The sequence below is a fragment of the Plectropomus leopardus genome, chromosome 6 (assembly GCF_008729295.1).
Source record: "Plectropomus leopardus isolate mb chromosome 6, YSFRI_Pleo_2.0, whole genome shotgun sequence".
In the NCBI taxonomy this organism is placed as follows: domain Eukaryota; kingdom Metazoa; phylum Chordata; class Actinopteri; order Perciformes; family Serranidae; genus Plectropomus; species Plectropomus leopardus.
Genome location: NC_056468.1, coordinates 17,085,083 through 17,102,200, shown reverse-complemented (window position 1 = coordinate 17,102,200; position 17,118 = coordinate 17,085,083). Strand labels below are relative to the sequence as shown.

Here is a 17,118-nt window from a genome sequence, read left to right as displayed (position 1 = left end):
AACTGGGACACGAACAAAAGCACAAACCAATCCAAAATAATCCAACCAGTCCGGACAAAACACTTCCTGAAATTCAAACATCCTCATTGTGATTGTCCTCATAACTAACATCAGCAATTACCAATCTGCAGAAAATGCAGTCTGGAGGCAGCATATGTCTTTACCTGTCACACCCTGGAAACAGTGAGTCACACACACACACACACACACACACACACGCTGTTTATTACTGTTTTTATCATTATTGATGAGGCTGATGTCCATCGGTATGTTAAGCACATTAATGCTGCTATTTTAGCTCCACGATGTCAACATGCTTACATATTAGCTTTCTAAAAACTTCACGGTTCCTTGTTAAACCACTGTGTAAAATGTGCTTTAGCAATACTGTTTCAATATGGTCATGCCAATAAATCCTCTATGAACTGAATTAAATTGTGTGTGACATCAAACTGATCACAGGCATGTAGCCTATTATATAAGACAAAATACATTACATTACATTTCATACATTTTATTTGGATCATTACGAGAACAAGCCTTCACACTTCTGTAAATTTCCACTGGCACTATCAGTTACTGTCGTCTTCTTTATATTTACAGGAATAGAAACTCTAAAACATGTTTATAGCTAACCAAGTTATTTGTGTTCATAGTGTTTGTGAAAATTACGGAATGATGAAAATGACAAATGATGGCATTTGGTCAGCAGATTAGCCAGCAAAGTAACCCTGAATCATAAGTCATTAGTCAGAGCTGATGATTCATGAGTGTCAAAATATTGTCAGCAGAAAACAAATCTCTGTTCTTTGTAAAACCTTCATGTGACAATAATCCACTCCATACATTTGATCAGTTAGCTGTCCATATGACCTGAGTTCAGCCGGTCCAGACATGTACGGTGACGACTGTCAGAACAAGCTAATGACTGGCATAGAAAGTAAAACTGCTCAACTGACATGACACCCAGACATAACGCTTTACTGAGTTATATTCTAATACTATTCAAACGTATTCAAAATGACTGTGTGTCTGCAACATATCCAATAATGCACTGCATGGACAGAAGACACACGCACTAATCAGTTTGGTTCGTTGTCTTGTATTAATGTGTTTCTCACGCAAACAACACACATTTGTATCAGGACAGACTTTAGTCATTAGGTCCCATGTATGTTGGAACAAGTTTCACCACAAAGTTGAGTCTTCATCATTCAAGCACCCAAACACACAACTGTACTTGTATGAGGACCTTTCTTGATAATGCATTCTCCTACTCAGACCTTTACTCTAACCCCAACTCATGGAGCTTGATATCGTTCTCTTTCCAGAAGCTACCAGCTTCTTCTGTGGTCCCGCAGCTGTCAGCCCCCCCTCCAAACACACAAGTCTTTTAAACCCCCCTCCCGCCACTTTGGCATCAGGCATTTGCTGGTGAGTTCTCAGCTGTCTGTGCCCTAAATAGCCCTTATCAGGAGCAGACCATCTTGCAGGGGGTCACTCTCACGGACTTCATTGAATGGAAAAAACTTATTCATAAAGCCTTGGATAATTTGAAGATATTGGATGGATATTGGTTGCAACACATTTAATCATGGTCTCTAATGAGCTTCGGGACAAAGTTGTTCTCTGGGGTTTTAGTGTGCTTGCAGTGAACCCCTGTGTGTGAAGGTTGGTCCACCTTCGTTCTGTCCCACCCCATTGAGATCCCGATAAATATAAATGAGGTGTTGGTAGGGGGAGGTTACATAAGACAGAAAAAGTTTGTAACAAGCTTTACTGACCAGAGGTCCGGACCATCTACGCATAGCAGCAGACACAACGCACAGCCCTTAAGGTACTGTAAAGCTTCCTCAGAGATCTGTGATTTTAATTTGAGTGACATTCAGGTATGCAGAAGGCACTTAGGATAAGAAGGGGGATAGTCTGCGCCTAGGTGATAGGAGATGGTGTCTGCACATTGGGAAAGTGACAATTGTTGCAACACTGCAACTGAGGTATGAGAGTGTGCCCAAATAAGGCCTGAAGGGACGCCATTTAAAGTTAGAGATAACATGTGCATGGCCATTTGCTCCAAGAGACCCAGAACAGCAGTACACTGATTTCCAACAATGGTAAGAGTGAAAACAGTTCTAATTATACATTTAAAAAAATATATTAGTATGCCGATAGATGATTAATATTCTCCTGGGCTGATGAAAAGTAAGTGTTTGTACTTAATGTACATGCGCATGCCAAACATTTTGAGCTGCTGTTGTGCTTTTATCCTAATGCCTTTCACCTTTGGAAAAAAAAAATTCTCTTAAGTTTCTTCTTTTTTTTAAAAAAAAAATTGTATCCATCAATTGCTAAACCTGACTGAAATGTGTGATGTTGGAATGAAGCTTTGGTGACTTCAGATTGCCTGATGATGCTGAAATAGTTAAACGGGAACCACATCGATTTTAACAATTCATACGTGTTATTCCTATGGTCTAAGACATTCCAAAAATATTAGTAAACATGAATAACTCTCTCCCAAATCCAAGAACTAGAGTGTTAAAACTAAGATGTGTGACCATCAAGTGTAACCCCTCAGTCAGTGAACGGTGAAAGATGTTCTAGATGACACTGAGCGCACCAATCTTCTGAGTATATGGACACATACTCACCAAAGCTCATCTGGGTATAATGTCGGTCACTGAAACTGAAACAGCAGTAATAGTTGAAACTGCAGCAGTTGTTGAGCTTGTTGCCACTGGGGGTGGAATCATTACTGGGAAAATGACAAATAATAAAACTTTTGGTAATCACTAGTGATGAGCTCATACCACCAGCTCACAGACACAAAAAGTGATGCGAAAATGGATTAGCTGGAAAAACGCAAAGTCAGATCTGTAGATCTGTGATCTGTAGGTTATATGTCATCTGTTATATGTCATGACTGATTATTCTTATTTCTACCAGATGGGAGACCCGATCCAGTTAAAAGATGAGGGAAACAAACACTTCCAGTCAGGAGATATTGACAAAGCTATCGAGTGCTACAGTAATGCCATCAAGGTGTGCAAGGACAAAAAAGTGCTTGCTGTCATTTACAGGAACAGATCTGCATGCTACCTAAAAAAGGTAAGCAGTTTGGTAAAGCAGCACAAAAACAATCATATACCAAACAGATTATATTTGTGTATTTTTAACCTAAACATCTCTGTTTATCCCACAGGAAAGCTATACAAATGCAGCATCTGATGCCTCTAAAGGTAAATAAATACATACATTTAACCAAAAAAATATGCCAGAAGCAAATAATAACTATCTTAAACTAAAGCTCATTAAATTCTCTCTTCCTCTAATACAGCAATTGATGTTGACGCAGCAGATATTAAAGCCTTGTACCGGCGATGCCAAGCTCTGGAGAAGCTAGGAAAACTGGACATGGCTTTTAAAGATGTGCAGAGATGTGCCACCCTTGAACCAAAGAACAAGACCTTCCTGGAGACTCTCCGCAGGCTGGGAGCAGAAATCCAGGCCAAGGTCAGTATTGAAGAGAGCAATACACCCACACACAGAAGTTGATGCACTATAATAGAGGATTATGCACGTCTTTGCACAAATGCATTAAGTAACACTTAATCAGTGTTGCTACATGTAGTCAGCAATGATCTTATGGCTAAAAAACTGACTATATACAAGGTACAAGGTAGATTTATTTGTCATTTTTCTTAATTGTGGTTTACAAAGAAATTAAATTAAAGTTGACCCTAAATACTGCTACATCTCTTTAGCGTGGAAGGAGGAGCTTTTGCTTTTTGCTTTTTTGATAGGAGGAAAAAGACAAATTAACGTTTACTGAGTCCACTAACAAAATGCAAGTATATAAATGAACTATTTAGGCATCAGATGATGATAAAAGTTTCATTTTGATTCTCCACAGCTCAAGACAACATTCTCCACAGATTCGAGGGTGCAGAACATGTTTGACATTCTCCTTGATGACGAAATGGAGAAGGACAAAAGAGAAAAAGTGGGTATCATCTGTACCATAGCCATCACCATAGCCTTTTATTATTCATCTGCAGTTTTAGTTTGTGCAATTGTGGTTTCACTTCTGCTTCCTATCCTGTGTCTAGGCAGCAAACAACCTTATTGTGCTGTCAAGAGAGGATGCAGGAGCAGAGAGAATCTTCCAGAATAATGGCGTTCCTCTGCTGCTCAACATGATAGAGACGGGCAAACAAGAGATGATCCTGGCTGCTATTCGTACTTTGTCAGGGATGTGCACAGGACACAAAGCTCGGGTGAGCACAGAAAAATGACAAAGGCCAAATGAAAATGAGAATCAAAGGTTTCATGGGGCAATACCAACAGTGTAGCATCTTCTAAACACAATCAAACTCTAAAAGTACAACTGCCACCTATACGATGCCATTATTAATATTTGCTTTTATTTTTTTTTTTACACAAAATGCACTTAGTGTATGTTTCTCTTCACATCCTCCAAACAGGCCATGGCCATCATTCACATGGTCGGTGTTGATAAGATGTGCAGCATCATGGCTGTTGACAACGAGGAGATCTCACTGGCAACGTGCAACCTTTTCCAGTGCATTAACGACTCTCTCACTGGTGGAGATAAAAGGGAATATGGGAAAGAAGAGGCTTTGGTTTTGGGTAAGACAGAATCTGTGAATCATCATTTGTAGTAAAAAAATGTATCTCATTCAAAGCAGTTTAACTTTAGTGCCTTTGGGCATAAATCCCATATTAAAATCTGAGCATATTGTAATTCAAATGGACTGAGAGAAAACTAGACTTCAGCCCCTCCTCATGGCTGTTTCTGGACTATGACAGGAGACTTCGGCCAATCACAGGTCATCTCAGAAAGAGAGAGTTCCTATTGGCTTTTGTAAGCTACAAATACTAATGTCCCTTCAGTGAAAGACCGATTCACTGCATTCCTGCAGAGAAAGTTTGTATTCCAGCATTAGAAACAACTCTGGACACCGCAAAGCAACCTGGGAAAGACAGATAGACTTAGCAAAAAGGGAGACCGACCCTGATTCCCCACTCCATCAGCTAGCAAGTTAGACCCACTGGCCACCAGTCCACTGTGACGCCCCAGTGCTGGTGGGCATGCGCTGAGCAAAGTCGAGCCACTACAGCTGCCAACCAAAGGCTTGAACCCTGAGCTGCTACCTCCTCTTCTCCCAGGGAAACATCCCACAGAGGAGGGGAGTGAGGCGAAGGGACTGTGGGGTGATTAAAATTAGATAATTTGTGGTCTAGTAAACAAAGACGAAGATAAAGAGAGCAGGGCAAGGAGGGGCGCTGCGCAACTCTACCACAAATTAAGACTAAATGAATCAATGTATGGAAAACACAAGGTTATTGTATGAAGTGCTTGCATTTAGAGAACTCCAGTAATGAGTCCCAAAACCCGGAAATCCGTTAGCATTTCAGCACCTCTGTTCTCTCTTCTCAAAGTCAATGGGTTTTTTGAATTGTTTTTGGTTTGAAGCCTTAAATAAGGTCTGTTGTTAACACAAGCGTAAGAGACTTTCACGTTTTATTCCAAGACATAAAATATGTCAGTAAATTCCCCACTTGCAAACTTTTATTAGTATTTTTTTCCCAGCACAGTGAGACATCCTCTCTTTTATATCATCTGTCTATCTACAGACGCATCTAAGGACCTGAAAACCATTCTCCTCTCTCTGCTGGAAATGGTTGCTAGTAAGAAGGTGTCTGGTCATGGCAGAGACCAGGCGCTGAACCTCCTGAGTAAGAACGTACCTCGCAGTACCAAGAAAGAGAAGGACTACTCCAGGACCCTCTTCACTATTGACCATGGTGAGCAGACAGCAGCAACGGGCATCTTATTTGCTGTGAGCTACCATCCGTACACCCTGACAAGGTGTATTCGACAGATATTCATATATATAGATGTGTTTATTCTCCAGGTCTGAAGAAGATCCTCAAGGTGTGTGGTCAGGTTCCCGAACTTCCAGATCAGCTGCCCTTGACAGACAACACACAGCTGATTGCCAGCGTGCTCCTCAACAAGCTCTATGATGACCTCACATGTGACCCCGAGAGAGACAACTTCAGGGACATTTGTGATGATTATATCAAGTGCGTCCGTAAAACACAATTCACCGCTTAGCCAAGACTTTCCAACTTTCAGACCAAGCTCACATAACTATCTCTTACGCTTTTTTCCCTCTTTCTTGTACAGATCCAAAATTGACCCCAACGACATGGACAAGACCCTTCATGCTGTCAACACCATCTCGGGGCTGCTTCAGGGTCCCTTTGATGTCGGTAACGCCCTTGTGGGACGGCAAGGCATAATGGAGATGATGGTGGCACTGTGTGGCTCTGAGCGTGAGGTGGATCAGATGGTTGCCGTGGAGGCGCTGATCCATTCCTCCTCGAAGATGAGCCGCGCCTCCTTCATCATCACCAATGGTGTGTCACTGCTCAAGGACATCTACAAGAAGACTAAGAATGAGAAGATTAAAATACGTGCCCTTGTGGTGAGTGTGCAAAAGAAAAAAAAGGAATAATGTATAACTTAATTATTTAATAACTTTTGGACACAGCCAGTGCACAAAAAGCAAATTATGTAAACATCACAGTTAAAGGTAAGAACAGTAAAAACATAATGAGCAGTTACTGTTGCACTGGGCACTGAAGTCCTGGGCCGAGTTGTTCAAATAGTTTAATCTGGATCAGAATGACCATGCTTTGGAAATACTGTGTTTTGCTATTTGGCATCCAATTCAATGTTACATTGGACTGGATCACCCTGATCCAGAAACCAACTTTTCAGGATTACCAAATCCAGATAACAAGTGCTTTTAAGGGGACTACACATCCCAATGTAGGCTACCAGCTATTTATTCAACTAAAACACAAGAAATTTGTGCTCCAGAAAAGGATAAGCACTCAATGAGGATCCTAGGTTCACTGATCAGCAATTATCACTTAAATGTGAATATGAGTGCCAGAGAGCAGTAATAGAAAAAGAAAGAGAAGATAAAAAAAAAAAGGGAAAGAGGAAGCAGAGCCACGGTGGCAGAAAGCTCTGCGGACAGGGACACAGACAGGGATTTCAACTGAGCACAAAAAACTTGTGCTCCGGGAATATACACACTAAAGAAACTAGGGTCACCAATCAGCTATTATGGCTTAAATATAAAGGTCAGAGAGCAGTGAAGGCTAACACATCTTTGGGGTCATCAGGTGAGAACCTCCTTTCATCAGTGTTTCACCTAGTTGGTCCCACAACACCTCCAGGAGGCTAGGCAGTGAGCTCTGGCGTCCCAAATCCACTCCCCTGGTGCCAGCCCTCGCTGCTCCTATACAGCCCAAACAGCCCTGCCACCTTCAACAGACGCAGGCTCCGTTTATAGCTCCAGGTAGTGGCAGCACCACCTGGCTATCACAGATACGAGGCTAAGCTAAACTACTACAAAGCTCTCACAGATGCAGGCTAAAGTACTATAAAGCTATCACAGTCACAAAGCTAAGCTACACTATAACATGGCTATCACAGATACAAGGCTAAGGCTAAGCTAAGCTAGCCATGCTAGCTAGGCTAGTTATCACATGGCTATCACAGCCTACAGACAGATACCACAGGATAACACAGATAAGATAAGCTAAGCTAAGCTAACACATGGCTATCCCCCAGGAGGCTAAACTGAGCTAACTAAGCTAGCTAGGCTGGCTATCACATGGCTATCACAACCCAAACAGCAATAGCACCTTCATCAGGCCCAGGCTCTATTTTTGCAGACTCCAGGTAGTGACGGTGCTGGTGCTACCTTCCCTACTACTACTACTACTACTACTACTACTACTCACATACAAGACTCGAGCTAAGGGAAATAAGGGTGAATTGGATCAACCGACACACTTACTTGGATGGCAGCATGGTCTCACACACTCCTAAATACCCTCACACTTCCTGGATTTTCTCCTGAAAGGACTGATTGGTGGATCTCTCCACCAACAGAAAAACACATTAAATACACTAGCATGTGGTCACTTTAAGTGTTTTATATGAAAAGGGCAGAAAACAGCTTGGGGAATGCGATTTTTAGAAACTACTTTTGATTGTATTGTTGTAATTAATACAAGGTGATAAATGAGAGTCTGTTAAATCACTATTCATCACTGAATACAGTAACACAATGGCGACTGAGTTGATGTCCCACTGATAAAAGCAGTTGAATATGCAGGATTGCAACAGTGTCCTTTGGGAAAAAAACACGCAGGATTTTTCCTGGGGGAACTGACACATGAATTCCAGTCATTAATAATCTGCTGTCACACAGACGGAAACAAACTCCCACATAAACCACCCTTCCACCTCAGCAGCTGCAGAGCCCTTAAAACAAGTTTCAGTGGGTCAACAAAAACACTGCTTCTGCTGCCAAAGAGAGCCACGCCTCAGTGTTTGAAATGATTTCATCTTTCATGATTGTTTAATTTACAGTGACTTTGCTTAACTTCACAGGACTAAAAGGCTAAAAGAAACCTAAAATGTACTTTATCTATTTTATCACTGTAATGATGAAACAAAACCACTTCAAGCTGTAGCCTATATGTACAGTATTTTAGCAATTTGAAACTTTGTAACATTTTATTTTTAAAATCCACCATGAATCCACCCTTCTTCAAGGATCAGGATCCATCTTTCCATTAAAACCTTGTGGGATTGGGATATAATTGATCAAAGAAAAACAAGGAACAATAAAATGCAATCAAATTTTGAATTGGTCAGATATATATACATCTATTTAGAATTTGCACTTGGTTTGTTCAACCATTACAGAGATAAAGTAGATAAAGCAGACATCAGGCTGCCTATTTGAGTACAGCAAAATGACAGAGAGAGAGAGAAAGTAAAAAAGTGGAAATAATAGGTTAACTTTGGCCCCCACGAAATAAAATGAAAATTACTCAATTTAATTTGAATTTATCACTTTTTATCTATCATAATGACATAGTCAAAAGTAGTTTCTCACAATATAAACCCCCATGTTTTCTCTTCAAATAGAAGCATATAAAGTGACCACATGCTGGCTATTCTACCTGTTGCTTTTTTTTTTTTTTGTCGCCTTAACCGCCTATTTTGTAATACAAAGTCCCATTTAGAGCACTGGATTACAAATTATAGGAGTGTCATATCTGGATCATTCTGATCAAGATGAATTTTTTGACAATATAGAACTTTAACTCGACGATGCAACTTCCAGTGTCTGTGTTTGTACTGGTATGTGCACTCACGTCCACATTGTCCCAAGGGTCTCTGTAAACTGGGCTCAGCTGGAGGAGATGACTACAGTTTGAGGCAGTTCGCTGAGGGCTCCACAGAGAAGCTGGCCAAGCAGTGCAGAAAGTGAGTACTGACACACAAACTTTTGATGTGATTGTGCTAAAATCTAGCAGGTTATTAACCAGAGTGAAAATCTGTGAGAAAAGCGATACTGAAATATATGCTAAACACCTAAGTAATTATTTGTTATTTCTAATGCAAAGTGGATATGATTCCTTATAACACAATGCCAGAATGTAATTTACCTCTGGAGTCCCAACATTTCACATCATCTCTATACGCACTTCTTGTTAAATGTTCGTTCTTTTACTCTTCTAGGTGGCTCTGTAATCCTCAGATTGACACCAAAACAAGGAAATGGGCTATTGAGGGTCTTGCATATCTGACAAATGATGCTGATGTGAAAGATGACTTTGTTGAGGATGAACTTGCCCTGAAAGCCATGTTTGAACTGGCAAAGGTATGAAGATAACAGATAAGAAGAAACATACAGTGTATCTGATATGGACAGTAGAGCTAACCTCTCTCCTTTCTCTGTGTCTCTGTGTGTGTGTCTAGTCCACTGATAAGACAATCATATATGCGGTAGCTTGCACCCTGGTTAACTGCACCAACTGCTATGACAAGAAAGAAATTATGCCGGAGCTGGTTCAACTTGCCAAGTTCTCAAAACAGCATGTGCCTGAGCAACACCCCAAGGTAACAGAGGAAACAGCTGTTCTGTTAGACCACAGACCAACACTCAGTAGAGGAGATTATGTGTACATGTGCATACATGCACATCCTTTCTTTATCTTCTTTTTGCAGGACAAGAAGGACTTCATTGAGAAGAGAGTGAAAAGGCTGCTGAAGGCTGGAGTAACCTCTGCACTCGCTGTAATGGTGAAAGCGGATAATACGATCCTGACAAACCAGACTAAGGAGATGTTAGCAAGGTGGGAGGGGAAACATTTTGATGTGTCATCAAAAATTTTGATACAACTGACAAGAACCTTACCACCACCACCAAAAAAACCCATATGACGTACCACTGCTGGTTGACTCAAACTAATACCATCCCCGTGCCATTAATTTGACTTGACTAGATTTTTGTCACCTCATAAAGAATGATCCAAATTTTTCATTACAGAGAGGAGTGAATGCAAGCAAAATCAGAAAAAAAACCATCAGTTCTCTTGTTTGTTCCTCCATTCCCAAGAAATATCTTTTATTATTATTTTTTTTATCTTCAGGGTTTTCTTGGCATTGTCGGAGGATTCCAGAGATCGTGGTACAATTGTAGCCCAAGGTGGGGGAAAGGTGAGTGATAAAAGTTAATGTACAAGTGAATCTCTGAATCTTTTTATGTCACCTCACCAAGTCAGAGGGAAATTAAAGCAGATACTTCCAAGTGTTCCATAACTGAATCCCTGTCAAATTAGGCAAACATCAGATTAGAGTAAACTGGATTAACTGGCTGAGGCAGCATACTTCTGCAGTTATTCACGTCTGGCTCTGCTCTCAGGCTCTGATTCCACTTGCTCTGGAGGGGACGGATGCTGGGAAGACAAAGGCTAGTCACGCTCTTGCCAAGATTGCAGCTATTTCCAACCCAGAAATCGCCTTCCCCGGTGAGAGGGTAAGACATATACAACAGCAGTTGTTCTGCTTACTTATCTGACAGTTCCCTTTGTTGTGAAAGTGGGGAAAGGGTAAGGGAAAAACACCAGATAACCAGATACAGCACAGCAGACAACTTCTTGGTGACTAAAAACTTCTTTCACTATTGCCACATATTGCCTTCTTTTCTTTGGTTCTTTTCACACAATTTATTTTGTGTTTCTGATTGAATGTTCGCATTACTGCTGGGGATTCATATTATAATAATAATAATACCTATCATTACTGATGACTGTTTGCTGCCAGTGTTTCAGAGTAGTTAACGACGAAGTGGCTGGATAATTCGACAATTGCAGTAGTCAGGTGGCAGTTTAACTACAGTCTAATATCAGTAGCTTTTTCAGTAGTTAAATACTTTTGGTCATGTAGACATCATGACGTTGTTAGGCATAGTATATTGCTCACTGGCCACTGTTGTCATTTAATGACAGTCACCAGTTATTTGACTAAAATCATCCCTGGTTTGCAACCAAAATGTCTGCAGTCAAATACTATGGATTTCCTGAGAGGTGTAGTATTTTCACGAGCCCACCCTTACTGACACACCTGCATGTGTCAGTCCAGTTGGGACCTCTGAACCTCAGATTGTGAAGTAGTTTGGATATAATTGAACTACTGCTGCTTTTAAAACTATTACTCCTTTGACAAGCTAAGTGCTTTTTTAGAATCGTTCAGATATAGTTTGACCAACTTCACTTTAGTTGTAAAGTAGTTAGCAGTTTAGGAAACACCAGTTTTTAGTTTCCTCAACATTGTTTGTTGCTCACTTTCAGAATTCAATGTTTATGAATTCAGTTTATATGCATCTCTGCTGAATTGCTGTTCAACAACTGACTTGTTAAATTCACTCCTCTGGGTTTTTGGTTTACAGGTGTATGAGGTGGTGCGGCCTTTAGTTAGCCTCCTTCACACAGACAAAGAGGGGATACAGAACTTCGAGGCTCTGCGAGGTCTCACCAACTTAGCTGGTTTCAGTGAAAAACTAAGGTAATATTTTTCACCATTACATGATGCTACTGTCACTGTATTTTTTAATAATATGATTCAGTTTACTTTACTTGTACCTGTAGGTTCATTTGTTTTGCAGTAAAAAGACGAGGCATCCACCTAGACACAATTCAAAATTACAACACACACTGACAAAAGACAAAACTCAATAAACCATGTAAAAAGTGCTCAGATGCTTTGCTATCAATCTAAGACTGGGAGGTCAAAAATCACACTATGATGCTAAATAAATATGTGCAAATATTTCTATGACTTAATAATGATTGCAGCTGGAAGAAAACTATTCTTGTAACGTTTTGCTTTACACCTTGAGACTACTTTACACCAGAGGGTAACAACAAGTTTCCTTTGCGAAGGATGCGAGTCATCATTAGAAACAGAGATGGTTATTCTCTGTAACTGGTCCAAAGGATCTCTGGGCCCAGCTGGTACTCACCAGTCAACTGACAGGATCATTTCACTATCTGACTGTGTGTTTCTGTCCTTCAGATAACCAAACCATGACACCAAAGAAAACGATAAAACAGACTCAGTGAAATCACAATAAAAAAAGTGGTTCATTTCCTAAATGACTTCACTGCAGTTTGCACTTTTTGCCTCATTGTGTGTTTTCACCTGAACCTCCAACTGTTTTGCAGAGTAAAGATCGTGAAGGAGAAAGCTCTGCCAGAGATTGAGAACTACATGTTTGAGGAACATGACCAGATCAGACAGGCTGCCACTGAATGCATGTGCAACCTTGTTACATGTAAAGAGGTGAGATCAGACGAGCAGCTAGAAACCTCAGATGACAACAGATGATAAAGTGGGGGAAACCCGTGGCTGCACTGTATATGTCAACTCTGTTTATCTTAGGTGCAAGATAGATACCTAGAAGACGGTAACGATAAGCTGAAGCTGCTGGTCCTGCTTTGCGGGGAGGATGACGACAAGCTTCAGATTGCTGCAGCTGGAGGTCTCGCCATGCTCACTGCTGCCCAAAAGAAGCTTTGCACCAAAATGACCCTGGTGGTATGTACAACAGTGTACAACAGTGTACAACAGTGTACAACAGTCGTGATTTTACTGTAGAAGCCGCAGAATTTTAGTGTCACAAATACAATTTATGAGCTATCCATACTTTGTTTGTTGTATCTAACAAAGCAACCAGGCCTCTGATACTGTAATTACAATTAAGAAACAGTTGTTCCAGCACAGACAGTGTGAGGAAATTTAAGTGTTTTTTGAACATTAAAGAATATAAAAAAAACATGGCCCTGAAAAAGAGCATAAGAGATTATCTTTAATGTGTCTGTCATATTTCCCCTCATAATTGTTATGGAAATGCAATATTAAATAGAGAACACTTGATTTTACTATCACATCTTCACATATCAATAATGTCAACAGCAGTTCAGCTCTGAGATTAAAGTGTTGGTCTTGTGTAAAATCAGGGGGTTTCCCTTTCAAATCAAAATAAAAAAATGCTGAGTTATCTCACTCACAAACTTATTCATAAATCTGTTTACAATTGCAAGTATCAAACTATCCCGTCGAGTGCTGGAACACACCACAGCTGACTGTGATTTTGAGTGTGTTCAGAGGAGTGTGAACCTTGAAAAAGGCCAGAGTGTAATGCATTGCGTGGAGTTGATCTTAAAGGGCATTTGCATTTTATGTCTTAATTTTGCAGTTTTACTTTTAATATTTAAGGAAAGCCACATTTCCCCGCTGTAACTGAATGATATGTCTCCAACAGACTACCCAGTGGCTTGAGATCCTGCAGAGGTTGTGTCTCCATCCCAACCCTTATATACAGCATCGTGGCCTTGTGATTATCTACAACATGCTCAACTCAGACGACGGTGAGCTGGCCAAGAAGCTGATTGAGAGCGAGCTGCTGGAAATCCTCTCGGTGATTGGCAAGGCGGAGGACAATCCCAAGAGGCAGGATCCTATCGACGCGGCACGTGCATGCCTGGTCAAAGCTATGGATCTTGGTCTCATCAAACCATTCACCAACTCTCCTTAAAATGACATTTTTCCGGACTTTAAAAACAGACTTTTTTGTTAAATGTTATTCCCACATCAAAGATAAAAAAGAGTTCATCAACCTGTCCTAAAATCCACACAAGATGATCCCTCAAAATTTAAATAAGTGTTGTTGTTTTTTTTTTTTTTTTACAGAGGCTTTTTGGGCAGTCAAATGAGCACATAAAGGGGATTTCCTGTCAGGAAGCATCTCTTCTTTCTTTTGAAAAGAAGAAATGTACTGAACTGTTCACATAAATGAATGTTTCAAGACTGCCTTCTTAGCATGTGTTTGTTTCCTCTGTTTGGTATTTGTGTGGTTAGATGACAAAATGAATCAGAAGCCAAAATATCCAGTTTAAGTAACACCTTTGAGTTCTAGTTTGGAGATCACTTGAACTCAACAATGAACTGGTTAGAATCTAGGGGTTGAAGATCGAAGGATAAGATCATGGCGACCTCATAAAAAATGTTGTAGGCCGTAACTCAAGAATTCATATGCTTGAATTTCACACAGATGTCTCACATGATATAATGTTGAAGATCTGACATTTTATATCAAAGAGGTCAAAGGTCAACTGTGACATTATAATGTTCTGCAAAAACACTTTTCTGTCCAGCACTTTGCATCATAACGTGGGATCACAAAGGGAGGGATTTGGTCGGATACTAAATTGGTGACACTAATCTTAAAACCTTTGATCGCAGAGATAAAATCTCTGTGCTGTCGGGGAAAGATCTGTGTTCAGCATTCATGTTTTCACAGACATGGATGAAAACTACAGGTGCACTGAAGCACGTAACCACGGAGCAGTAAATTTTTATCTTTACTCTTATTTTTTTCCTGAACATGAAACATGACACCACAGCTTAGTTGTAACTTGTGAGGACTGCTTTGCAGATAACTCAGTGAATCATTGCAGCATTTGATATGACCATAGCAATACATCCAGAATATAAAACAAACAAGAAAATAAAAGAACTAAGTAAAGTCATGCAATAATCAAACCTCATAACAATGCAAAATACTAAACTGTTTTGCCATTTGACATTTTGTTCAACTCTGTCACACTTAATTTTTTTAAACCTACCAATGGTAACTTACAGACATTTGATTGTGATTAAAAGACCACTCTCTGGAAAACCATTCCATAGCTTGTGCACATTACTTAAGCCAAATTTTACAAGAGACGTGACTCAGAATAATCTTTTTGAAAAACAAAACAAACAAACAAAAAACCCCCAATGTCTTGCTTTCCTTTGGTCGAAGGCATTTGAGGTTTTTATAGTGTTTCAGTTCAGCGTTTAAATATCTCCAGGTAACCTTTTTTAACCTCTCTCTCATTTCATTCTCTGTAAACCCAGACTGAAATGTTTCTTGTATTCAGATCACATAGAGGAATGTGCCTTTTCCGAAGAAACCCATCTTATTGTGTCCTTTACGTGAACATCAACCCACACCGGTCACATTTCCTGTTAGTGTAAATGTATATCTGCTTCTTTACCCCTCACTGAGTATGAAATATTTCCATGATATTCATGTTTTTTTTAACTGTTTCAAACTCAGTTTAGACCTGAATTTCTTAAAGGTGTTAAAAAGACAACATGCTGGGATCCTAAGCGTTGTCTTAAAGAATTACACCGTATTCCTGACGTGATTTATACAGTAAGTGCCATGATTTTTGTTTTAACTTAGAAATGCTTTGCTGGGAATAGAGCTAAACGTGTTAGACTGAAGAATCCAAAAGGATTAAAATAAGCTGAAAATGCTGATTTTCAGTGCAGAATACTTGAAGTCACACTTGATTTTGCCCAATAATAAGTGAAAAATACTAAATATAAGCAAATAATTCTATTTAATTTTTTTAATTTTCTTATTTGTAGCAAATCAAGGTTTAAAAACAAGAAAAACATTACTTATTTAAGATTACTCAGTACTAGTGCAGTGTGATTACACCGTGTCTTGATAGAAGTTGGTTTATCTTGATATAAACCTAAATCCATATTAAAACTACACCCAAAATTTTTAAATCAGATTTTATTCTAAGATTATACATCTTGAAATCACAACCAGGAGTGCATGTATGATAAGCATCAACATTTATTTAACTCTCAGGAGTAATAACTACAGCACCAACACTGTGTCAGGGTTATTCCACAATCTTAAAATCAAAATTAAAGCATTTTAAGATTTTTTTGTGGCCCAAACAAAAACCGAATTAGTGCCTTAACCAAGAATTTAACAGACTCAAATGCAGCAAGTCAAGGACTGTGTGTGTACGTTTAGGAAAACTATGACACAGACATCTCAACCTTCAAAATTTTCCATAATGAAATAATCGAAATGAGCGACATGTAGACTAATAACCTTTTTACTTTACAACCAGGTGGAAACGTGGAGTGAGTTTCAGGGGGCTGCTGTCTGTGCTGCCAGTCTTGCGGCTAAACGGAGTGGCGATCATCACAAAGTAACTCCCCATGAGCGCATTACTCTGTGTGACAGACCTCACAGTTTCGCATCACCTCTCTTCATGTAAGACCTGACTTTGAAATGTGAAAACTGTTTCAATTAATGTAGCAGAAAGGTCAGAAAAACGGCTGCACACCGACCTCATGTTTGTGGCTGCAGTAGAACGAACGACTCTGTGTTATAATGAAATATAATAATAATAATAATAATAATAATAATAATAATAATAATAATAATAATAATGGCTATTAAATGGCTATTATGCAACATAAAACTGCACGTTCTGCAGAAACGATGACGCGGTGGGATTTGAATAGCAAAACAACAAAAACAGAGTGGGACTGGCGATTAGCGCTATTTTTTTAGTGACATATCGCTCTTTTATTTATAGTCTGTGGTCTTTTTGAGTCATATGAGCATTAATCTGTAGCTATTCAGGTAAGTTCATTCAGTTATTTCCAGGCATAGGGTATGTTACATGAGCTTACATGAGGAAATACACGTGTTTAATATGCTTTACGATCCGATTAAAATGCACATCAGCGGGACAGACACCACTGCACTGACAGTATATCACCACACTGTTGAAAAAGTTTCAGGTGTCCATATCTTATACCTGAAACTCAACAGGCAATGCTGCGATCTC

At 39.7% G+C, this 17,118-nt stretch overlaps 1 protein-coding gene across 1 annotated transcript; it reads left to right on the top strand.

Annotated features, from left to right (window-relative positions):
- Nucleotides 1-1,756: 1,756 nt before the first annotated feature.
- unc45b (unc-45 myosin chaperone B) lies at nucleotides 1,757-14,073 on the top strand. Its single transcript, XM_042488080.1, has 20 exons — nucleotides 1,757-1,837; nucleotides 2,947-3,108; nucleotides 3,203-3,239; nucleotides 3,338-3,513; nucleotides 3,914-4,003; nucleotides 4,110-4,277; nucleotides 4,485-4,650; nucleotides 5,659-5,829; nucleotides 5,940-6,111; nucleotides 6,215-6,515; nucleotides 9,294-9,388; nucleotides 9,644-9,785; nucleotides 9,884-10,024; nucleotides 10,133-10,260; nucleotides 10,558-10,624; nucleotides 10,830-10,943; nucleotides 11,856-11,971; nucleotides 12,631-12,748; nucleotides 12,848-13,003; nucleotides 13,731-14,073. Exons 2-20 carry the CDS (start codon nucleotides 2,947-2,949, stop codon nucleotides 14,001-14,003), a joined length of 2,793 nt encoding a protein of 930 aa, XP_042344014.1. The 5' UTR covers nucleotides 1,757-1,837; the 3' UTR covers nucleotides 14,004-14,073.
- Nucleotides 14,074-17,118: the final 3,045 nt, after the last annotated feature.

Bases quoted from the DNA above. Each gene is read 5' to 3' on its own strand.
- unc45b (XM_042488080.1), top strand. From the start codon at position 2,947: ATGGGAGACCCGATCCAGTTAAAAGATGAGGGAAACAAACACTTCCAG. The intron at 9,389-9,643 runs GTGAGTACTGAC...TTACTCTTCTAG, and splicing joins CTGGCCAAGCAGTGCAGAAA to GTGGCTCTGTAATCCTCAGA. The intron at 13,004-13,730 runs GTATGTACAACA...TGTCTCCAACAG, and splicing joins GCACCAAAATGACCCTGGTG to ACTACCCAGTGGCTTGAGAT.